Source organism: Amphiura filiformis, chromosome 16, assembly GCF_039555335.1.
Source record: "Amphiura filiformis chromosome 16, Afil_fr2py, whole genome shotgun sequence".
In the NCBI taxonomy this organism is placed as follows: domain Eukaryota; kingdom Metazoa; phylum Echinodermata; class Ophiuroidea; order Amphilepidida; family Amphiuridae; genus Amphiura; species Amphiura filiformis.
The window spans coordinates 8,893,465-8,919,801 of NC_092643.1; the positions used below are offsets into that span (position 1 = coordinate 8,893,465).

Genomic DNA, 26,337 nt, shown 5'->3' on the forward strand with positions numbered 1-26,337 from the left:
GTGCTCCTGCTAAAAGAGCTACTGGAAACCAGCAACATTATCAAGTGTCAGAATTTTCTTAGCTCACAATCTATGTTGCTATTTTAAAACAACCGATACTGTGCGGCCACTGACATTACTTGTGTGTAGTTTATGAGAGTTCATGTTTTGCAAAATGGGACAAGCATAATACTTCAGGATGTCTGGGCATGTGAGGACAAATGCAATGCAGACTAAAATTCATATAGCTCTAGCAATATACTGCTAAATCATTGGCTTTTACACCAGACTCAGTTCCTTCAATACAGATTACCCTCTAATTGCAAGCACAAAATGCGAGTGGGCCTCAAAGCATTGATTCAGCCCATGTAAATATCAGCTCTTCCGCAATCCTGGAATAAATAGTTCGTACACTTGTACTAAACAATATTGAAATATGTGCCCTATCAACTAAGGGTAGTCAAGTGAAACATTCATTTTATGTATAATCCCTCCTGTATCTCACCCTTCCCCACTCCCCATCTTTCAATGGTGGTCTCACGGACCTGCTGACAACATGACTTCATTCAACATTGAGTTGGGGGGAATGGGATAGATGCACCGAAAGACCATGAAGACAGCCAAAGTGAGCCAACCTTCCCAGGATTATAGCTACATTTAGGGCCTTTCTCCCTCATTATCACTATAGAAAATATCACATTATGATTTAATCTTGAAGCCTGAAGAGAGCAGCATGGAACATCTTGGGTGATATTGGATTGCTTTTCAGAGGCCACAGTCAAAGGGGCCTTGTAACTAGGGCTACCCATGTATTCAGCTTTTTCAAGCTCAGGACCTAGGGTAGCTGGCAGCATTGAGCCAGTACTACTCTGCATCTGTAATATCATTTATAGATGTTTGTGAAAACTGTATTGACTGTGATACTAAAATTCAGTCTTGTGACTTGTAAAAATTGTACAATAATTATTGTCACAAGACATGTTTAATACTAGCATGACTAGTATTAGGTGATCTCTGAACATGCTCTAGGATCCTGAACGCAAAAAGCAAGGTTACATTTCCCGTTTTATATACATTTTATTATTGGAACAACTGCATGAACAATGAATATTGCTACCTACAATGATTAACTTTATCAAAATTGTCTACAGGGCCCTACATAAAACTGACATGTGACAGGTCATCTCTGCATACCTTGTATGCATGGGGCATTATGGTTCAAAATATTTCAAACAACAGTGTAGACTAATTTCATGCTAAATTAAACTAATAAATCAGACTATTATTTCTCCAGATACTGTAAAACAAATAATATATATCTCAAATGTATAGTCAAATTTACAGTGATTCGTTATTTATAGTGCAAAATGACAAATATTATGACAGCAAACAGCATGAATAATGATAGTCTTTCAGACCAATGAATCTGTTACTGCTTTTGAACTTGTGAATTTAGCAATATTTTAACAATTCAAATATTTTCACAATCTGTTAATTGTTCTAGTGCTTCTTTTCACGTAGGCCTATGTAGCTAATAATTCTTTAATATTTTTTAAAAAATTTGAAAGACTCCACAAAACCAATGATACCATTTGAAATAGAGGCACAACCCTACTATCTTGCAGTATGAGTGTTTAATTAAAGAGGCAGTGATTCATGACTCATGAGTCCTTTTTTTTGCACAGCAGTACAAATTTCTGCATGTATGGTTTATGATGCATTGCAATTATATAGATGGCACTGAAATGTTTTAGTAACTGCCATATGACCTGTAGAAGGAGTTCACTGTGCATATTTACACATAAACATTAATAATACTATAATAGTCTACTTGTTTTGTACCTTGGTACCGGTACACATGATGTAAGGGGGCACCTGTAAATGTGTAATGTTTTGCCAAAAAGAACCATTTACAGTATTTACAAGTAAGTTATGCCTACTGGCGTGCGCAAAGGGAAAGGGGAGCATGTGCCCCCATCCCCCACTTTTGGCAAAATTCATCAGATGTACTTCCCTAATCCTACTGTACCTCTTCTAAATCTTCCAATGTCGGACAAGGTGGTATTTTTGGTCACAGAAATGGATTTTATTCAAACATTTGGACAAAGTTTGAGACTTTTTTTTGTTGGAGGGGTCCCCTGCAATTTATACTCCAAACATATTTTGCCACAAACACAACATTTTTTATGCAATATTATTTGTGGTTATAACTTTTGACTTATGTCAAAGAACTGCCAGTGTCAATGTAGAGTGAAATAAAACAACAGTGGCAACAATATTTTTTTGTCACAAGATAAAATACTGTGCTTTATTTTTGTGCAAAGTTGCTTACCTTCAGAGTTTTCGGTACAATTCTGGTTTACACTGCGCACCCTGTGTTTTACATGTATGTATAATTCTGGTTTACCCTGCACACCCTGTATTTTAGGGTCAGGGTTAGGGTTGGGGTTAGTTTAGGGTTAGGGTTACAGATTAGGATTAAGGTTAAAATTGTGTGCAGGGTATACCAGATTTCTTCTCTGGCAAATACACTTTATTTGGTAATTGCAAAAAGTGTAATATTGGGGAAATGCTTGCCTTTCGTTAATTAAATAGCCTTTGTAATGAATTGAAGTATTTTGAGAAAAGCTTACCTTTACTGTCTTTTTTATTCGTTGTGATGGACCTGGGTACTGTGATGAATATACGTCTGTCAGGAATAGAGAGTTGATCAATGTGCTTTTGCCCAAACCAGATTCACCTATGAGCAAACATAAAATGAAGCAAATTGGTTATACTATGAGAAAAACATTCATACTGTAAGTATTTAACAATTTTAAATGTTCATAATGGCAGATCTGGCATTTGTTTCTAAGATTTTCACACAGTTTACCTTTTGTCATATTAAAGGCGGGTTGTCAGACTTTTTTTCATACTCTGTTTACATTTTGCTTCCAAATTTTAAGCTTTTTTTTAAAGTGATGTAATTGTAATGTGATGTAATTTCCTGATGAAATAATCGCTAATTATTGTGATTTTTGTTCAAATTGGATAATCATGCAAGTTTCTCTATTCATATTAAAAATGACTCGGTGGTAAATTACTGCCATTATCTAAGTGCACTGACATTGATGAAACATCAGCTGCATACAACCAAAAGTTATTATTAAACAGCTTGTAATCAATCACTAATATTCAGAAACATAACCATAACAATCATATAAATACAAAAAGTATTTAAAATTAATTTTATCACCCATATCCGACTCATCATGGGTACAAAATCAATAGGCCTATCACTCAAAATGCCAGTATCACTAACAATTTCTGCATGACTTTTATTGCTGACATAATTTGATATTTTTGAACCAACACTAATTGTTGAATCAGAGCAAATTGACATTATATCCGCAAATCGAAATTGAGAGGGAAATGATCAAATTTGTCATGTAGAATAATTATGGAAGTTTCTCCTCTCCATTCATAATAACATGACTTTCAAAATATACCTACTAGATGTGACGAGAAAAAAACTGTTTTACGAACGGGCAGACTTTTCAAAACATTTTCAAAGTATGTTTTCAAATTTTTTACATATTTTGAAAATGTTTTTAAAACTTTCCAGTCAAAGTCAATACATTTTGGCAAAAAAATTGCTTATTTTACATAATTTTAGGAAAATCTAAAAAAATTCTCCCACAACGAAAATGTGTGTCTGTAGGACCTGTAAAATAGGGTGGGTTTTTTGCGGCCCTATCTACACATTTTAAGAACACTTTCGTTAAAGCCATCAGTGTCCACAAACACATGGATATAATTCTGATCACCTCTTGCGCCTCAGTTAAATTTGAGTACCCACTCTTAGACTGGGTGACAAAATGCATCATCTTCTTCATCGAGCTTCTAGTTGACCAGTCAGTCCAGCTATCTTCCTAGTGATTAGTATTCTGTCAGTGAAGTCTTCTGGATACTTGATAGGAGACCAATAATACTACAGTTTGCAATTTGATCTTCAATGTACATGTAGCCCACCTTGACACTTGCAGACTTCCTCAACTAATTGCCATCTATAATTCTGACCTCTATTTCAGTCAGTTCCATCATAATTTGTAATGAATAAATGAAAAACAAATAGTAGTCTTACTTTGGTCTGTGTCTAAGAAATCTAACAAGATAATTATACACCCAAACAAAGTGACTCTAAATTTGTAATTGATTATGCATTTCAACAGGCGCCATAAAAACAAGTAAATTTTGAAATGAATTTGATATCGCATTTGTATTGATCATAATTTGAATGGCAATGACCTGAAGTCTGGTCATAAAGTCATGTCTGAAGTAGACATGTAACAATTAAATACTAATTTATCTTATATCAGACAAATTTTGTAATGAAGTATAACAACCATGTCTTCGGTCAATGTCATATCATTGTACAGTACCATATAAATTACAAATCTGTATCCAAAACATGATGGTTGTACAACAAATTGTAATTTGTTCATAAAAAAATGTATCAAATTTTGTGTAAAATTTTGTTCAAATTTTTTGTGTTCAAGCATAAGTGACCTTGCCCAAGAGGTCAGAGTGGTCTGCAGTAAAACAAAAGCTCAATGTTATATTTTAGTACAAGAAATGTATCATGATACTAGTAATATTTTGAGGTCTGTCACAATGACCTTGTGTTAGGTCAAAGTCAGGTAGGGTATCAAGGTGTGTTGATTCAGAGGAGCCCTCAGGTGATACATGCACAGATCAGCTCAATTAGGGATGACATTCAAGGTAAACTAAAGCCACTTGTTGGATTTGGATATAATATTCAAAATTTAATACCGTTCCCTGGATGTTATATTATTTCAAATATTTGTGTCAAATGTATTTACTTTTAATTGCTTGTTTTTTACAAGAATAAAGTTAGAATATTAGTATCATGAAAAAGTGCATCCAGTGTGTTATAATGGGCTATTCCAGAAAATAGGTGCACACCCCCTATAGAGGAGTAAATTTTCAATCAAAGAAATGTCCGGATTTCCAAGTTTGCTTTCTGAAAACGACTGGATTTCCAGTTGCCAATGTTACTGGAAAAAGCTTGGAAATCCAATCAAATGAAGGAAAAATCACGGAAATGTTGAAAATGAGCTCTCATATTGCGGATTTCTGATTTTAAACTCTATTTCTGCAGGATTTTTTTGCCTTTGGGCACTTTAAAAGTCTGGATTTCCAACAGTCACGACTGGACAAAAAGTCCGGATATCCGAACTCCTCTATAGGGGATGTGCATCTATTTTCTGGAATAGCCCAATACCATCCAACCAGTGTTTACTCAGAGGCCGTATGTCTCAATTTTGGCCCAGTGAAAATTATTTTTGGCGCACACAAATTTGCAATGATGTATTACAATTAGTCAATTTGGGGAGTTACTGAGCCAAAATTGGGCCAATTTGGGAAGAAAATGTTTCATTTGGCGCACCCAATTTCCAGAGAGAGTAAACACTGCATCCAACCACTCTTCTGTACAGTATCTTTCCTTCATACTGAAATATCTAGAGCTCTTTTCCTCCCAAGGCAAGGCATTTAAAAGCCAGGGGATACTTCATACTTCCTTCGTTTGTTTGAATACTAAATAGATAGTATTTTGTTTGGCCATTGAACTTAACACAAGTGTATTTACCATAGCAACCTTAGTACACTGATCCATGAAGTGAAACAATAGGTGTAGTTATCGGCATGTACATTGTATGTACATGTGCAATTTAAAAAAAAATCAAGAATAATTGGTTTTGCTCATTAAAAATAAAATGTTTTGAACAATTTATGCTTAGATTTATTTTGAAATAATACATGACTGTGACTGAACCCTTTTAGTGAAACTACTGGAATGTTTCTATCAAATACACCTACAATGCATTATTTCTACATGTATATCATATTATCATTGGCCATCCAATCACTAGATAGTAATGTACTAATAGTGGCATAGCCAGGGGGGGTTGCTGGTGCCCCCCCCCCTACACTAAAATGCCTGCTCCCGTCCCTGCTAAGCTATGTACAGTTCTATGTACCAGTGCTTTACATACATGAACATGCACCGATCCTACAAATTAAATTCAGTCCTATGTTAAAATTTATCATCATAATACCATCTATCACAACATCACTGGACCTGAAAAGAGTACTTTCCCATCTGTAGTTAACATGCCATTCAAATCCTCCATGAACCATGACAGAATCACTGGTAAATAGACATGATTGTAACATATGCTATCTCCATATTGGAATATGGTTGGCAATAGAAAGCATCCTGTATTGCTACAAATATGGAAAATTAATCAAGTGAAACAGAGATGGCTGTGTACTAGCCAACTCATCCTGAAAATCCACACAAATTAACCCATTAGCTAGATAAACCACAAGTAACCATGGTGACATTCTTTGACAAGAATATCAACACATTGGCTGGTTTAAAGGGGCACTTCCACATCCTCCCCCCCCCCTCCCAACTTACTCCACTCCAAAGAAGTTGTGATTTTTGTACCATCACAAACAAGGCAGGGGTAGCTTTTAGAAAAAACCCTGAAATTGGAAGTGCGAAAGTGCAGGATGCAAGCCAAATGCTTGATCTGAGCACTATCTTTCTAGCGAATGCTAGGGATCAGGAAATTTTGAGGTATAGGGGTAGCAGCCCCCCCCCTTTTATGATGAAATATCATCATCCAATTTCGGAAATGTATGTAATATTTCTTTGAATACGAATCTTGGAGATTCAATTGTTTGAAAAAGGTTTCATCAGAGTTCCCATAGCATACATAATTGTAGCATACTTTATAATGCAGACAAATGCTCCCCAGAAATATTTGTCTTACATATAATTTCATTAGAAATGCTTAGGGAAGTAAATTAATTCAATCATCATTTCTTAGGCAAACTCAGGACTACATCTGCAGCTTTGTGATTCTCTCATGTTCCTCTCACATTATCCTATTTAAAAAAAAACACTCTTTAAACTTGAAATTCTCCAATGAGATTACTTTTCAGATTCCTCCTCCCTGTTATCATCTCTTTGAGTATGATATCAGTTTATCCTCATCGTCACCCCTGCCCTGCATCTGTCATCGGGGTATCTATTGGCATGCATCGCTTCACCTGACCAACTGTTTAGGTGACAATCCAACTCTAACCACACTGGACATGTGTGCTAATTATAGCTTGTGGCCCAAGCAGCGAAAGCATCTTCACTCATGAGCCATCAGGCAAAGTATATCGCTTCAATCTAATGACGAAATCATTCCTCTCATTGAGATGGATCAATTTGTTACACTGGAGGATAGACGAGTTGACTACATCATGGATGGAACAGAAATCTGGCTGTTCCAATAATATAATGTACATGTAAACATTAATCAATAGGTAGTATTGATATTTGGTGCCAAACCTGATAGAATTGATTCAGCTTTATTTCCTGACTGGGATATCAGACTGATTATTTTTTTAAATCCTATTTGAATTTATGTTCAAAAATATAGTATGCAAATTCAATTCTGCTATTCACTGTTATTAATTATTAATATTTACCAACTTAATTTTAAACCCAACTTGGAATATTATCCAGGAATAAAGATAGTCAAAAAGCTTGTCTTATTTCCCCCGGCACATTGGCTCAGCTGCTTCATGTATACCTAGGCATCCTCCCTTCATGCTAATAATACCATAGTCTTCAGATTGCCAGACATAGAAGGTGCACCGCACTATTTCATGCATGTAGACAAGTTCACTTCCTTGCAATTTATTGTTTGATCTCGAGACAATTTTGACAACTTGGCTGTCACTTCTAAGTTCTCTTTTATATATGTATTATAAAAATTGCAAATGACTTTACACAGCCACAAGTCTAAAAGGTAACACATTGTTATGCTTGAATTCAAGCATGCAATGCACACATAATAACTATTTGACTTTCAGATTTGTATTCACATGACTATTCAATGGAATGGGCTATGCACGATTTAAGGGGGTACTACACCTGCCCAATTGTGTGCCTATTTTAGCATTTTTCTCAAAAATTATAGCGCATTGGTGACAGGTAAGATATGTATATTATAGGGGCAAAGGCTACAACTACTGCACTGAAAATTCAGCAACTCAAGGCAAGTAGTTATTGATAAAATATTGGTTTCCCTCATTTTTGACGGTAACTCCACAACTGTTGTTTGTACTGAAATAAAATTACCAGTCCAGTAGTTGTAGTCCTTGCCCCTATATACATATCTTACTTTTCCCCTATGCGCTATAATTTTTGAGAAAAATGCAAAAATAGGCACAAAATTGGGCAGGGGTGTAGTACCCCTTAACTACATAGTTTCATACACTTCAGAACTAGGCATGTGAAATTTGTACAAAACACTATAAAAATGGGTTTCACAATTTTGATTGAGCAACATGATGATAGTAGTACTGTAAAAGCACAAATAACTTCACAGCACAGCATTTGTGCAGTTTAGAAATAACACTAATTTTGGTGATCAGCATCCAAGGTTTACAAAATAAAGAATGACAGATTTCCTTTCACGCCAATAGGAGAAGGAAATATTTGTGAGCATGAGCAATCTATCTGGTGAATCCGTGCCACTTGCCAAATTCACTATCATTTGTAAAATATTCATGCCAAGGAACATTGTCTGCAGTTCTGTCCTTACTTGGTACCACTGAGGTCCCAGGTTCAATCCCCAGCCATTCCCAGATGACTTGATGTGCAGACGGTGCAGTAGATTTCCACTTGATACTTGCTTTTGCAGGTTTTCTCCAGGTGCTTCGGTATCCTTCCTGCTTCTAAAACTGAACTTTCATCCATGACTGTAAAATTTCAGATGAATTTCTTGATCGAAATATCTACAGGCTCCTATGGTTGATACAAGATACCGGTATTATACACAGATACCTGTATAATAGAAGTACTAACAAATCCAAAATAAACACAAAAACAAAACACTTCTGGCTTGAAACATTAAGAAATGTAATGCACTTGTCAGTTGGAGTCCCAGGCTCTGGCTACCCAGGGATGGCTGGGCCTTGTACATGGGATGCATTAAAACCATCCAACCAAGTCCCTGACCAATGGGGCAATATTTGTGAATAAAACCCTGTCCAAGTCTCGACTTCCACTAGCCGGGCAATTTCTGCAACCCCAGCCTTTTGCCCTGACTTAAGTCCCCGCCCAAATTCCCAGCTCTTTGGACTTCCTAAACAAGGCCCAGCAGATATACCTGGTTCTGCGGGCACAATATTTGTGTCATCTCTCTGTCCCAATGTTGTCACCATTGCCAGGCAACCACGGGTCGGGTTCCAATTGACAAGTGAAATACTCCATCCAATTGCTATGATCAAATTTTTCGCTTTTATTATTTCCAGGGATATTATTTTAAGTACATTGTAAAACCGATTCAACCTGGTCAACCTCTGCCTCACACTAACCATGGAAGTACAAGACACTTGGAAGTAATCATACCTAATTTGAACTTCTGTCCTACATGTGCAGACCAGCTTGGTCTTAATCCAAACTAAACTAATTAACGTTGACGAAGAAAACACTATGAGGTGTTAATATTAGCGCTACAATGACCTACAATGACTTGGTTTTGACTCTGATCACCGTGGTCTTGAACTTGGGCTTACAACAGGGCTTTCTAGGGATAAAAATAGCTGTGATTACTCAAATAGTACTTGGTTTGATGAGGCTAAGAGAGAAATTAGACTTCCTGTGATTCTGACTTGCCATAATGAAGTAAATGGGTGCAACATGACAGATATGACAAGATGTGTTTATCATGTGCATTCTCACTGAGCTCTATTAAGATGGCCCCTACCATCGACATTTGAAGTTCAGGTCATGTTTCATAGGTTATGTGCACGTGCACGCAAGATTAATGTCCTAATACTTGTGGCTTTGTACATGTTGTCATATGTACATTATAGATTTCATGTTATAGAATGATACATCACTTGACAATTAAAAACCAATCAAATATACAGAGTACACTCAAAAAGGAAAATGTCACATCAAAGAGCCGGTGGGAAGTTCTGTTCTCGTGTAAAAATAACTTATCACATGCTCCATCCTGTTGTACAACTGATTGAATTCCTGAATTCCAGGTCTCTCCAAAATGATTGTTCAGTAAATAAACTGCATTCCCAGGTATTGAGACTCATTCAACCATCACAGGCAAAATACCATCAATGATCAATGATGACACACATGATCAACTAAAATGTGTTGTTTCTAGCCGAAATTTATTGTGATGTAACAAATTATTATTTCATTACTTTGAGCAACATGAAATTGATCATATCTCAGGATTCACAATGGGGACTTTTTGTAGCCCATAAATTGAGCCAAGAATATGGGTTTTCAATGAATATTATTGTTCTCCCCATACAAAGTCTCATTTTTGACTGATTGAGTCATTCTGGTTTACTATTTATAACTTGAAGCAGGGACAGTCCCTGGACTGCAAGCATCACTGACTATTGTCACTAAAACACTATGTAAATGTTGTTTGTAGGACAGGCCATGAAGATTCATGGACAGGCTCACTTGATAAATGTATGAACAAGAAATGTGTTTTTTCCATTTCAAAATGAATCTGGCGAGTGTATTCTGATGCTAGACCTTAACTTTCAATCAATAGACATTATGGATTTATTCTTCTAATGGTAAAGATGGTACTAAATGCATCTATTTCTTTGTTATGAGTAGAATGGTTGTCTGAACAGTATAAACCAAAATACAAAATTTGCATTGTTATTCTCCACTCATGCTCCAAATCAATAAATCACAGGCAATTTTAAGCCACTTTGCTGTACATGTGTACAACATCATGCACTTGACTTTGGGTGTGACCTTTCAATGTCAGGCCAATCTGTGGGCCAATCATAAAGACAACCTTCAATTCATCAAAGCTACATTAGGGGGCCAAGTCAGATCAGCCTGTTCAGATTTATTCCACCCACTGTTTGGATCGATGGTAAATATCTGTGAAGGTATCTTTTAAAATTAAGAACCACTCAATGCAAAAGAAAAATAGCAATGAGAGCCAACATCAGGAAATTTCAAATAGCAAACATTTTCCTTGAAAATTTTAAAATTCAGTGTCCTGTTTGCGACCAAGTTCCATGACTGTGTCCAGTTGTGGGTTAACAAAGTCAAGGTAAATACCTATTAAGAATCACTTAACCAAAGGCTGACCTTTCTTGCTGAGATGGGCCAGACTTTGCCAATCACATCATACCAATGGTTTCTGGCATTATGCATGCCAGGTATGTACATACATTCCAAGCTGTTTTAAGAAAGGTGGACTAATCAACTCAAATGCACTGCACTCTGATTTTGATAAGAAACACCTGAATTTGTACACATATCTAGCAGGTATCGTGACTATCATCCTCATTTCCTATGGACCAAGTACTGCATAGGTTTTCTCACAGACCCTTAAAGCCTTAAGAGGGTCTTTGGGTTTTTTCATGAATATGAAACTGGATATAAAATTACATCCATGACCATCTGTATCACAGAACCCATCACAGAACTGATCCCTGTTCCCAAGCTTTTGTCTTTCAGTTTCAATATGGTACTTCTCTGTTACTAAGAGTACTCTAAGAAGCGGAAATCTGAGACTAATGACAATGTCACCTTTCTCACTTTGTGAAACACAGATCCCCAAGATTCCATTACCCTTATATCGTGTGCCACATTGCATTACTCCACAGCTAGATATACTGTAAAAGTGGTAGTTTTTGCGATGTTTTATTTTTGCGAATTTCGAGATTAGAGCGCCAACCGCTAAAATAACACCTCACGAATATATGCACGAATGTATTACAAGTATAGGGAAGGACTGGGCAATCACGATAATAACATTCATAAAAATGTGTCTCTCACTCCTAAATCACTAAAATAACTGTACGCGAAAATTACCACTTCTACAGACAGTACTTTGTTTCAGCTCGAGTTTTGGTAGTAATGTGGGTGTGTATTTCATTGTTTGCAGTATTGAATCTCATGCGCTAACCTGTAAATTCCACAAAGCGACGAAAGCGTACATACACAAGTGTACCGGTACAAGGATGGTTCATCTACACACTTGCAGCACAACGGCGTAAAAGCACCAAGTCATAATTTACCAAACTCAATGTGAAACTGAACACAGATCCTACATTGTACACAGAGAACTAAAAGGCTCTTTCAATGCCATAGAACTTTTATTTATTTAGAGCACATCTACTAGAATTTTTATCATCTCACATAAAAATGGACCAGAGCACATATTGTATAAAACCTGGCCCACAAAAACCACTTGCTGATCATGAAAATAACTTGCAGTGAATCACAATTTTAAGCCTTAGGAGGCCACTTTATTATCATCCTGCAAAACATTTCAAGTCAGATTTAAATCAATTGTTATGCATTTTCAAAAAATAACAATCATTGGTGCTTGAATATGGCCATTTAAATCTGCCAACTAGCTATAAATAGATGATATTTCTAAAGACATGGTGTAATAATATGAATGGGAATTTTGAGCTCTGATTTTGGGATTTATTTTTTTATTGTTATGAATATTCTGTAAGTGTAATAAAATACACAAAATCAATAATGTATTTTCACATCTAACAAAGCTTTTGTATATAAACACAGCCAAAAAAGAAAGTCTCCAGTAGTTCCATCCCCATTTAATCAGATTCTGATGAGTTTATGGCAAAATAATTTATATAATAATTTTCTATACACTCTCCTTCAAGATTGATACCAAATTTGATATCAAAAGTTTAATCATCGTGAGCATAGAAACATTTGTTTGGAAATTCGTGCAATTTTAAAAATGACATAGGGAATTGTATCACGTAGCTGAGCTAGCGTGAGTGCCAAGAATTACGTCGCCTGAATAGGCCGGCAGGTTAAAGGTTTGGCCATGCATGTCAAAATGCAAATCAAATACCCGCTCATTCAATTGTGCGCAGGCAAGGGTACAATGATTCCTGTACGGGCATGCTTCAGGCCACATAATAAGCTGATACCATGCATTGATTTTTGCGTGGTCAATTCGTAATTTGTCATTTTTAAAATTGCACGAATTTCCAAACAACGGCTCCTTTGCTCATGATGATTAAACTTTTGATATCAAATATGGTATCAATCTTCGCAGGAAAGTGTATAGAAAATTATTATATAAATTATTTTGCCATAAACTCATCCGAATCTGATTGAATGGCGATGGAACTACTGGAGACTTTCTTTTTTGGCTGTGTTTATATAAAAGGCAAGCTTCTTCTACTGATTCTTGTTTGCTTGTTTGCGTGAGTAAGAGAGTATGCAGTACCTGTGTAAGATTCGAGCATCCACAAATGTGTGCATGGAATCATGATATGCCATAGTACATGGGGTCCCTGAAAGAACTTAATTGTCGCAACTCGCAAACTGAATTCTTTGAGTACTTTAACACATAAACCAAACATAACTAAAGAACCAATGTGGTTGAGAAATATATCACCTATCACCTACTTTTTTAATTTTGACAACCGACCACTATTTTACGAAACTGCCTCATTTTCAGCCTGTTCCACAGAGTCAAATATCTATCAATGACAATAGACGCCTCATGCGCTGCTGATGATGCACAGTGATTAGCAGCACAGATCATCGATTGATATCACTAGAGGTATACCCGTATGGCCGTATGCATAACAGCACACATATAATTATAGAGTATTATAACTTTGTTGGAAAAATAGTTTTGTAACATTTTGAAGATGTTTTGTATTTGTTTGTTGGGTAAGTCATTAAAAGGGCATTTCGTGATCCACAGCCTCATCCCCCCACTTTTCTCAAAACAGTTGAGATTTTTATATCACTGGAAACCTCTGGCTACATAATGTTTATGTACAAAATATTTCTTGCAGATTAATTCGTTTAACAAAGATATAGCGTGAAATTTGACGAAATTACAACGCATTGTCTATTGGCGAGGCTCAGATCAAAACTGACGGAGCCTTTTACCCTTCAAAACCCACTGTGGAAGACATTGCCTTAATATAGATTTTACCAAGTTCAAGTACATGAATCAGAATGCATCAGAGCTATTTATAGAACACAGGCAGCAAGTGCAATTGTCACCTTATACCATGCATGGTCACTGACTTTTGAAAATTCACATTTTCGCGGATTTTGAGCCCAATCCTTTACCGATCGCAACCAAATGTGATCCCCATTCGAATCGAAAGTAGCTTAGGACACTCCCCATATTTTCCTTGATCTCTCGTATAAATTACAGCCCAATCGGACCAAGTTTAAAATTGACCTTTGACCTTCGACCTCCGATTTAACCGAAGGTAGTGTAGGACACTACCCATATTTTCCTTGATCTCCCATATGAATTACAGCCCAATCGGACCAAGTTTAAAATTTGACCTTTGACCTTCGACCTCCGATTTCGACCGAAGGTAGGGTAGGACACTCCCCATATTTTCCTTGATCTCCCGTACTGGGAATTACAGCCCAATTGGATCAAGTTTAAAATTTGACCTCGGACCTTCGACCTCCGCTCGACCTACGCGAAGCTCACCCCCCCTATATACCGTAAGCTCCCGTATGAATTAGGCTACAGCCCAATCGGACCAAATTTAAAATTTGACCTTTGACCTTCGACCTCCGATTTCGACCGAAGGTAGCTTAGGACACTCCCGTATTTTCCTTGATCTCCGTATGAATTACAGCCCAATCGGACCAAGTTTAAAATTTGACCTTTGACCTTCGACCTCCGATTTCGATCCCGAAGGTAGCTTACGACACTCCCCATATTTTTCTGCATCCCCCGTGCGAATTTGGCGAGGCTGGGATCAAAACTGACGGAGCCTTTTACACACATACACACACGCACACAACATAAGGCAAATTATAGTAAGATAATAGAATCCGTGGAAAGCTTTGAAAATGAGTTTTTCATAAAATTCTTTAATTTCACAAACAGTGTGGTCAATTGTCGAAATTAAAAAAGTATGTGATAGCTGATTTATTTCTTAACCACACCAGTTATTTAATGTTTAGTTGTGGCATTAAAATACCCAAACAATTAAGTTTCCTTCAACACAATTCTTTCAGGGACACTGACACCCTGTATTATGATGCAACTCTAAAGAAGCATCAGATTATCCACCAAGAGAATAATTAATATTCATCAAAATTGATGAATAAATTTACATTAAACTATGGCCTCCTGGTAATGCAATGCTATGGCATTATCATTAGGCCTAGATGACATTTTAAGAAATTGATGCCTAATTTTTCAACAATTTGTTTAAAATACCAAGGGACCTTTCTTTCCCTCTTGTAATTTTTGTGTATGACCATTAACAGCTAGGCTACATACAATATATTTACCCATTCCAATGACCATGAAATCACCCCATATTATAGGGTCCATACACATGTACCATAACAAAAACTATTGAAAAAGTTCCCATTCAAGCAACGCTTAGAAAGCACGAAACCTCACGCTGATCAGTGTATTGACCTTAAAACGCACACAGAGCCACAGTGTGGAAAATTGCACAAAAGATTGTGAAAATATGTCATAATTGTGGTACGTGGGGTTGACTACATAGCGGCTATGTACGTCACCGATATGGTCAAGGTGCCCTATTGTTTGGATCAGTAGAGTCATAATGAAATAGTTCCAAATATTTACTTCATCGTATTCATCATACATGTAATACGCTGTAAATGGTGGTACTATTGTTCTACTTCCTAATTGTCCCGGTATTGTGCAGGTACATGCAGGTACACTGACCAGTGTAAGCTACATCAATACTATACAGGTGGTGAAAAAAATGAAAGAAATACCAGTGGAAGTAATGCACCTACAATGTAAGCTTATATGGGCCTACGTGTATATTTCACTTGGGCATGTTGGTCGGTCGAATACATTGCCATAATGTAGACAGAAGACTGGTCATAATATTGACTTCCCAATGTTTCAATATGAAAACGTATTGATTGATTGCAGTGGAAATTAATAAATGGAAATATGAAACATTCGCTGCATGAATATGGTCTGATTAATTAATGTATTACATGTACACGTGACAATCAAGGAACATGGGTCACCTGTCTGTAAAATTGATTTTTGAATACTTTGTTTTGTGACGTGACGTGACCAAAACGAAATGTTCAATTATATTTTGTTTCCAGCAACATAAAAATTGTCACCTCTACATTACAAAGCATAGGCAAAAAAAAACAGGCTCAGATTTCAGTTTTAAAAGCATCACAGCATCGCATCGCGCTGCAATATATGGAGTCTGAATCGGACTTAATTTTTTTTTCATAACCAAAAACTATAGAAAAGATAATTGAAAAGGTGTCTATTTGAATTATGTTAATTAACTTGACATCAAGTTCAGTTTAATTAAGCATATAATTATTACACTGATATTGTTCGCTCCTGTGTAACAACTTCCGATAATTATTTGAAATGGAAATTCCAAAACAAATTCAATTATTTTAATTAGTGATTAATACATGTAGGTCACACATGAAGGTCATTCCACTCCAACAGCGAGTCTCATTGCCAATGTCAGCATGGATAGTGAAGTTGAAATTTTGCAGTCCATGCTGCCAGTGTGGCTATAGTGTTTCACTCTTTCTCATCATCCGTACGATACATGTAGGCCTATGTACACTTGAGTATCTTCATGATCAGTAACTCAGCGGCAGATAGACTGATGTCCATTAGCTGTTGTACATTATGTACGCTTGCCTGTGACTGTAAAATATAATTATATGAGTATGGGAAAGCAAAATTCCTGTCTTTCATTTCAAATGTTGAAATTAATAGTATAAATATAGCTGTTCAAAATTTTTTTTTTTAAGTTTTGTATTCTAGAACTTTGAAGGAAAAAAATTAAAATGATAGAGCCACAGAAGAGAAAAGCCTTATACTCACAATTTAATTTTAAAGTCAAATTTAGGACATGTAATTTTCTTCTAATGACAGGCAATTCTGGGCAACATACTGCAAAGCTGTATAAACAAGTTCAAAAATTGGCTAAAATTGTACATTTTTACCTACATTTTCTTTTTCAACAGCTTGTTGGTGAGAGGTTAATTCAATCATTTTTCTTTTTCAGTTCTCCTAATACATAATATATCAGTAACAAAAAAAGGGTATTAGGGTACCCATATAAAGTGTCCTAAATTAGCCTAAATCCTCAATTATCTACAAGGAGATCCCTAATAATTGCTTTTAATGACTCCAATTAGTGAACTTATTCTAATGTCTAATCCACTGGCAAGGCTTTACCTTGACAACATGTTAAACACCTCAACCCAAAGAATGGAGACATAACCCTGCTATTGGTATTTGAGAAAGGATCAGTAAGCTATGTTTGTCAAACACGGTGGATTGGTATGATGTCAACAGTATAGTGAACTGAGGTTACTGAAAAGTATTTTCTCTCAAAATAGACATTCTTGCAACTTAAAACAAGAGTTTCTCTCTAGCTATGCAAAGGTGGATGAACGCTTGAATATGTACAAGTTAAAAGTTGACTGATCTCAAAGTTACTTCATTTTAAAGAATAACAATACTACCATTCCAAGAAGAACTGACTGCTACGTGTTTAGCCTGCTACAAACATTCAAAATATGTGCATTTTGAGTTGCTACTTATTCTGTTTCTTACAAAAGGTTGTTACATGATTTGAGTTCCTAGCTCAGAACTTGTACTCCTAAGACTTTCCAAGAAATGGGACACAACTTTGTCAGAGGGTTAAGTCTGATTTTCAACATGCTTTAACATAATTTTAAGACTTAGTGAGAATGAAATTATGGCACAACATCCAATTTTAGACGCAAGAGCCAAAGAAAAATATATGAATCGTAAGGTTTAACTTTTGATGTCAGTCCATAAAATTGATTCTTGCAAAAAGATTCTTTAAGAGATTTGTGTGAAAATCTACACAGAACACATATTTGGTTCACATACATCCTATACAAGAATCATGATTGATTCTCACACTGTGCACATAGGAATTATAATTTTCTAAAGCTGGATCAACACATTCAAGTTCTGTGTGTGATATGGCGCCACAGAAAATCAAGTTTTGGTATTACAGCAATGTGAATGCAGTGTTTATCAACCACTACTCCAACCCACATACTTCCTCTGTGAAAATGCCACACTTTGTGAGTAAACTCGTTTTCCTCAAGTAATTTCATGACCATTATGACTAAACTGTGTTCGAATACATACCGAAAACGTATTTGCAACATTCAGCAATGAACATGTTGACTCCATTCCATGTTCACAAACCAGCAAACAAATATCTTAGCAACCAGCCCACTTGAAGATGGCATTTCAAAGTCAACAGTTAAGTGTTGGGATATATTTAGAGATTTGTAATTATTTAGTTACTGATTGCATTTTTATTAGCTTTAGTTATCTATTAGGAATTTGCTGACTTGATAAGGAGTGGCCCGTCATACTGACCACACAACGATTTTGTACCTGTAGCCAAAGTTCAGTTTTTGATAATTTTGTTGGAGAAAAACCAAAACAACCAAGTAATTCCATTTCCCCCCTATTTGTATTTATTTATTGAGATGATGAAACAATATTATGATAATAACAGTATCAAAGTCCATGCACAGATTTTCAGGAAATGGTTTTGTAGAAAGCTTATCTCCACTTTTTATCAGGGCCACAATTTCGTCTTGGTTTGCGAGAATCAAAATCCACCATAGTCACTGCAGTTACTGTATGATACAATGAGAGAAGTTGATTCTCGCAACCGAATCTTACGAGAACTGATTCAGTGATTCTTGTCAAAATCTAGGCCTTGTTTATCCATTGGATCCTGTAAAGTTCTATGACAATTTTGACTGAGTATTTCAAACTACAAATTTATAAATTATTGTGTCCCCATATTCTTTTGAAATGAAAAAAATTCTTCCAATGTGCTCCAAAAGGTCTAGACTTGTTACCAACAATTACTCGGAGTACATGTTTATCTTTTGCTCATAACACTAAGTGAAATAGTTGCATGCACACAAAACAGTTAAATTGTAACTCTGACTACATTGAAGTCAAAAAGTTCACTAGCAATGTCAAACAATGACATTTGGTGTACAGTACAATGTAATAAGTGAGACTGACCTAACAATAATTGTGCACCTTTTCAACTTCAAGTTGTATCAACAGCCTTGATTTCTTCAAAAACTTTCATTCTTCTTTTTCCAACTCTATATTTACTCACTCGTACTGAACCTCACGTGGAGTTTTAATTACAAACCGCAATTTATCCATGCGTAACACACAAATCAAAGGAAATTTAATCCCAAGTCTGCCACTTTGGGAATGAGTTCCAAATGACTCACCGGAATTCTGTCAGAGTATGCATCAATTGATCAAACTGACGGCAGGCAAATATGGTTTGTCGAATTTGATTCTGAATTATCACAAAAGCTGACTATGGATAAGCGGCATAAGCCGGGACTTTGGCGCGACAATATCAATGTATTACGTGAGCAAAACGTGATCATTGTTATTCATAGCCAGGGTTCACAAAAAGTGTAATGGGTGATTGCTTGTAAATGGTAGGAATTCAAATGATCACTCAAACATCTGACTTTTTATCCAACACAATATGACCATTGAGTCAATTCAAAATCTTGCTTCAGCTTTCAAGAAGTAAGTATACAATTACTACACATTGTCTTGTAATAATTAAGTTTATCACCTACAAGCCAAATGTTATTATTTTCATTCATAGTTAGCGTTAGCCGTAATCAATAATGACTGGTAGTGATAATTAATTGGAATTACTTGCTTGTACGATTATTAGTACGATTGAAAGGTTACTTACCTACTACCATAAGTGTGAATTCAAAACCTCGCTTGACTGACCGTCTGTACACTTGATTGGGCAGGTTGGCGTAACCCACATAACTTTCCATGTCTTTTGGCTTATTCTGTGATAGAAAAAGGAAGTAAATATACAAGTGAGTAAATAAAGTACATTCTGTTGTTTATCTCATAGTGGCATGTGCAGGAATTCATATTCATGTTATGGTTGATTCAGCGACGACAACAAAAGCGACGACAACACCATTTAAATCCTATGATTCCTATTCACAAAAATATCAATTTTTGGTTAAAAACTAATATTACAATGTAATGACAGAACCCAAAGAAGACATTGAATTAATCACAAAATGAATCGGTTGATGAGTGAATCAAAATATTGGGTATATTTTAAGGTCTTCACACAGTAGGCGGACAGGAGAGAGGTACAGTATTAACTACAATGTAGTTCATTTTGACATTTGCAGCACTTAAAATAATTTTATAAAGAAAGCACTAATTTCAATAAATTTGTACAATGTTTTGTCCCTCACACATTATTCCAGCAGCTTGATACATTTTGAGTGATTGAATCAAATCAATGATACATAATGTGTTAACAGTATAGGCCTACATAAGTGTAATTGTTAAGAATTGACATAATATTTATGTGGGGCTAAAATTTTATTTTTATGAACCAATGTAAATGTTTATCTATTCCGATTTCAAAGCCAGATTTGTTTAAAATTTCAAAACACTTTCATACAATAAGGTAATCATATGGATGATGACTGAGAAACAACCACAGAATTTTCTATCTTCAAATAGTACAAGATGAATGAATAGTCAGTGCATACATGTATGCACATACTCATGATACCACACGTACTCTGACACTCCCCCATGTGTAGTGTGTACCTGAGTTGCCATATAAAACAGATTCAACCCAATTATCAGGGTAAATTGCTGCTTTCTGTGACTCATACTTGGGTCATCGGTCATCAGCCTGCAAGAGAATATCCCTTTGTGCATATTGCACTGAGCTACAGAAATCCCGGCCCAGTTACGTTCTAGAATTTTAAGATACAATCCCTGATTATGCATGTGTCATGTATACTGGTATGAATTTTGATTGGACTTTGCAAATATTGTGTGGTAACAAAATTGATGTGGGGTTCGCTGGGATCAATTTCTGCCAGAGGCTGTCAAAACAATTTGTATATATTTTAAGAATTTGGGTAATTTTATAATGACTGTACTGTGAAACTGTACAAGAGACATTCAATTCAATTTTAGCCTGGTATTTGGTTTATAAATTGAAAATGCCCTCCCCCATACCAACAACATTTAATAATTTATGCTTGGTAATACTAAAACTTTTAGTATTACCAAGCATAAATTAATGTAAAAGTGTAAGACTAGAGTCTCAAGATTGGCTATGATTTATGTTTTTTGTTCTGCGTCACATGTACATGTGCACGTGTACTTCTGTCAGTGTCAGTTCTGTTAAGTTTTAATTCCATGAAGTGAATAAACAGCATTTTATGATCTATTTGAATACCTAGTTAGGCTATTACAGATATTAATAGATCAACTTAAATCAAAAACTTCCTTATGTTGACACCTCTGCCTAATTGCACACCATCCTCAAGTCAATTACATCAAACCCACACATGACCCAATCAACAATTTGATCTAATCAAGGTATTACTGATCTAATCAAGATATTATTGATCTAATCAAGATATTACTGATCTTATGCAGACTTCCCTAATTGGGACATTGACATTGCTAGATCCAATCAAGACATGGCTCTCATGTAATCCTGTCAGATTATTCTTTTAATCCAATCATTGGTGATACAAATGAATCTTTAAATCTCTGATGATGTCACTACTCCCTGATGATGATCAAAAGTAGTCTGACGAGTAGGACCTTTTTTCTTAGTTACCGGTACCAAACTTTACTTAGCTCAGACTATCTCATGGTGCCAAGAAAGACAATCGCAAAAGTCCAGTGACTGGCGACCGCTCCACAGTTTTTTGGGTGGGTGGTTAGTGGACTTTCACAAATAAATCTTTTTTGAGTGATCGGAGTCTGAGCACAACTAACAAAAAACAGGTCCTACTCATTGGACTAGATCAGAAAGGTTGGCTGATCTGTTTGACGTACATAGGACGGATACATATGACAGACATTTGTTTCCTTTTGCTAATTACTGATATAACTTTTAACCAATTAATTAAGCAGGCTGAAATTATCCATCATCTTGCATACACTTCATAAATATGCGGTAAGTGCGTAGCAGTTTCGCCTGTCGCATTTCATGGAACAATCGGCCCTCGTTATCGGGTGATGCTAAGACTTTGACTTTTTATACATGGTCTGTTATCTTTTTTGTCCATGGTCTGGATTTTAGTTATTTTTAATTACAATCTATGGTCTGCTGCACTCTGTGTTAACCTACTTCACTCAAAATTCCCAAGACGAGAATTGTGTTGCACACTTTTGCTTGTACCAACTGAACTAGCATTACTACCATCGAGATATCCTTGGTCTTGTGCGCGACAAACGACAGGTCTATGGTTCAAAACAGGACCCAAGAAAAAACAACTTTTCTCCTTGAACACTTTTTTTCTGCCTACCTCTCTTCTTTCCTTACCCAAAAGCAGCTAGTTAGGGACCAGGGTTAATTGTCAAACAGCCTAGGTCTCTTCCAAAACAGGTATACAGTATAGGTTTACCATGTAAAAGCAATTGGTTGAAGGTTGAAGGTTGAAGGATATGCCTCTTCCAAAACACCTGTATACAGTATAGGTTTACCATCTATAGGAGCAATTGACTGAACTATGCCCTACACTACCTGGATTTTTGACACACCCACATGTATGATGATGTCAAATTCATGGACAGAGCTTTCTTTAGAAATGCACAATGTGCAAAACCTAGCACAGCTTCAAACATGACCAAAATCAATCATGCAGACAATGTAACAATTGACATATTGACAAAATCATGGACACACCCACTTCTTTCATCTTGAAGTTTGTGGAATCTCCAGTACTTCAGACTGTATCAGACAAGACAAAACTATTTATCAATGTTTTTAAGTAGCTTAAGAAAAGACCCTGGACTCTTGAATGACAAAAGGGTTTTGTTTGATACAAGTGATTCAGCTGATAACAATAGCCTTTGATTGAATCACAAAGTCTAGGTTTGAATCACTGAATGAAGTTATCTCCAATGTGGTCTGAGTTGAATTTTTCTATTGTTTGTGACAACATACAAAGTTAGGAAGTAGACCTGTACCATATTTTGTTCCAAATAGGGAATACATGTACTTTGTAAGCATGGATTAGAACAATGTTCATCATAGAGGTGATGGAATAAAAAATATTCAACTGATAAATACTTAAAATAGTTTTCAATTTGGTAATTTTGAGGTAAGTTCCATATATTATGCCTATCATTCAAATTAATACAATGCCCATCAAGATAGCACAAGTTTCCATGGACATTTTCTTAAATATTTGCAAAATTTCCCTTCAAATCCCAAATTTCCTTATGAGTATGAACTTCCTGGATTCCGCATTTTGCCCGGCCTGGTTCTCAATCTATAAAGTATTATGGAAATGAACCTGGGTTATAGCATAGAGATGCATCAATAACCATTATACCAGCATCTTGTTTAGGTGGTAAAAACAAAATTTCCTAGTCCCACTATTAAGGGGAGACAAGGTGTTGTTGGTCGAAGCAACAAAAAAAAAATCGATTTTCATTCTCTAGATCAATAAATTATTGACAAATAACACCTTGATGTTTTGCAAAAGTTCATCCTACAAATTATATAATTTGAAAACTTGCTTAATTTATTGTTGTTTATGAGTTATGTACATTTTACAAAAGTGTTGTTGTTTCAGCCCTCTTTACAACATAACTCAAGAACCACAGGACCTATAAAATTATTTCTGTGATATTTGAATTCTTCTACACGCTCATAAGGAAATGAGCAATGCAATTTTTGCCAAAGCTCATTACCATTCGCAAGATGTTGTGAACTACCAAATCGCAACACTTTAAAATAGTGTCCCACTAATGCCTAAATTTGTGATGGCTCTGCACATGTACAAAATACATCATAAATTATCATAGATGAATCTTGAATCCATGATATAGCCAATACATTAACACTGACCAATTCAACGCATCAAAAGAGAAAAACTTGCACTGAATGGATTGCTTGCATATCTACAAATCTGAATACCAATCTTTTGTGCAACTGTTCCTTATTTGCTAAGCAACTATGTGCACTGGTTTCAGCTGGTAGGACAACCAGACTAATCTCTGCTTTACATATCCATGCAAAAAATACCCAAACTTAAATAAGAAAACTATTTGAAGAACTTGTTTCTTTTCAAGGTCTCAATTGAGCTGGAAGCGATCTTTGATCAACTTGTTTTCTTTTCCAGTTTAAACAATCTTACTGTTCCTTGTACTCTGTAGAATATGATAAAATAACATGGCTACTTGAGGGTTTGACCTGCACTGCTAAATGCAATGGTAAATATTTTCATCATTTGGGTCTATTTGATAACAGGGTTGCCAAAAGATTTCAGCCCGAATCGCGGGTCAAATAATCAAAAAGTCGCCCAATTTTTCTATTTACCATTGGTTTCTATATGGGGAAGGAAACTATCGGAAGTCGCGGGAGACAATGTTGAAAAGTCGCCCAAATTTTTTCTTAACCATTGGTTTCTATGGGACAAGAAATTGTCAATAGTTGCGGGAAAAATCATCAAAAGTCGCCCAATTGGGCTACCAAATCGCGGGTTTGGCAACCCTGTTTGATAATTGAATATGAATAGCTACATGTCACATGATTCATTGGTTACAAATATTTCTAATGGAATATTTTAAATCTTTTCTACCAAATCATGCATAGCAAACATTGACACCTGTTCTTAGGTTCATTTCTGGAGTGTAGTGTACCCAGAACCAAATTGTATTTCACAGTGGCTTGCTTAACATATTCCCCAAGCATCTCAAATCACTTCTTACAAGAAAAAAGAATACAGGTTTTGACCAATGCACAGTGAGTGAGCTCACACCATGCCAAAGTCATGAGGGGTAAGTACACTGGGTAATTGGGCCACTTTTAAAGAGTGAACCATCAAATTTAGAGTTACAACACAATTTGCAAGTTGAACAACACACATGGTGTACAACTTTTAGTTTGCCCAAAATGGGGGCAAAATTGGTCCTGTTGGGTGACACTGTATATAATTTGAACTGAACAGAATTGGTCCCATTCTAGCCAAAATTAATTTGCTGCTCTTCCAACACTACAGATGTAAAGATGAAATCGCAATTCTATAAAAGAAGTATAGTTCCATGATGCTGATCAACATATTTTTAGTTAAAAGTCACTTAGTTAAAGACACATTTTCAAAACATTACCACAGACAAATTCAAGCGCTCCATTGCTTGTGCATGCTGCGACATCTCGCGCTGATGGTATGATCCCGAGTCCGAATCTTCTCCCATTGATCAAACAATTCCTAGCTCGCTGTTCACCAAATGTTTGCTCAAAAAGTATGGACAAGTATTCCTGTAGCACCAAGGACAACAAACTAGCATTCAAACATGTAGATTCAATGGTCAATGGCTATTCCCAGGTATAAGTCAAGATGACAAGTACTATAGTGTTCACATAGACAGGCACTACTGGTCAACCACTCCCACCCAGCTCAAACCACTACACTTTTCTGATCTTTCTACAAAATGGCACCCTAGAATAGATTCTAAAGACATGCAAATGAGTGTAAAGCTGCCTCAATGAATCTATGTATAATGGTTCATTTATAGGAGGAATTTTTCTTTCAAATTCCTTTACTCATGCTCTAATGAGCACTGAGCATGCACAGGGTAATCATGAAAACACTGTGTGTTTGGGTCAGGAAACAAGGAAAGTAGGACTTGCTTTTTCTTCTGGAATGGTATACAAAAGCTTGGACAATATTTACTTCAAAGTCAACAAGAAGTGTCTTGATGTTTTTAAAGAGCATAAAAAATAAGTGAAGGTTTAAAAAGCTTTGTTTTTTCTCACCAAATAGTAGACATAATAATAGACAATAGTAATACATAAACATAAGAAGATTCATTATTTGAGAATTACGACCAAGTTAAAATGTTTAACCGCCCTCAATGCAGTGAATTGAAGTTGTGTTACATGATGATCTTCACATGTTGGGAAGCTCTAATATTCTTGGTTCTGCGAAGATGAACAATTGAACATGTGATGCGATCAGTTTCCAAAATATACAGGGTCACCTCTACATTTACTTCTGTTTTTAATTTTATTGTACAAGATATTTGGCAAAGGCAAAAATACCTTAATTGAAAGGTAAATGCAGAACTGCCCTCTGACATCAACCAGAACAATGATGGAAATTATATCTTTTGTGCTAAAACACAGCTTGAGGTTTGATGA

At 35.9% G+C, this 26,337-nt stretch overlaps 1 protein-coding gene across 9 annotated transcripts in view; it reads right to left on the reverse strand.

The window, feature by feature from the left end:
- Positions 1–26,337, reverse strand: part of LOC140135502 (septin-7-like) — a 92,161-nt gene that overhangs the window by 63,756 nt on the left and 2,068 nt on the right. For 3 of the 9 annotated variants that reach the window (XM_072157024.1, XM_072157023.1, XM_072157020.1), the window contains exons 1-3: positions 25,305–25,602; positions 19,870–19,975; positions 2,613–2,719 (exon numbers count right to left, since the gene is read on the reverse strand). In XM_072157024.1, coding sequence (XP_072013125.1) covers positions 2,613–2,719; positions 19,870–19,975; positions 25,305–25,391 — 300 coding nt within the window. In that variant the 5' untranslated portion in view covers positions 25,392–25,602. Of the gene's footprint in view, positions 1–2,612; positions 2,720–19,869; positions 19,976–22,492; positions 22,592–25,304; positions 25,604–26,337 lie in introns of those variants that run through there. The other 6 variants (XM_072157026.1, XM_072157021.1, XM_072157028.1 and 3 more) reach the window with 5 other exon arrangements.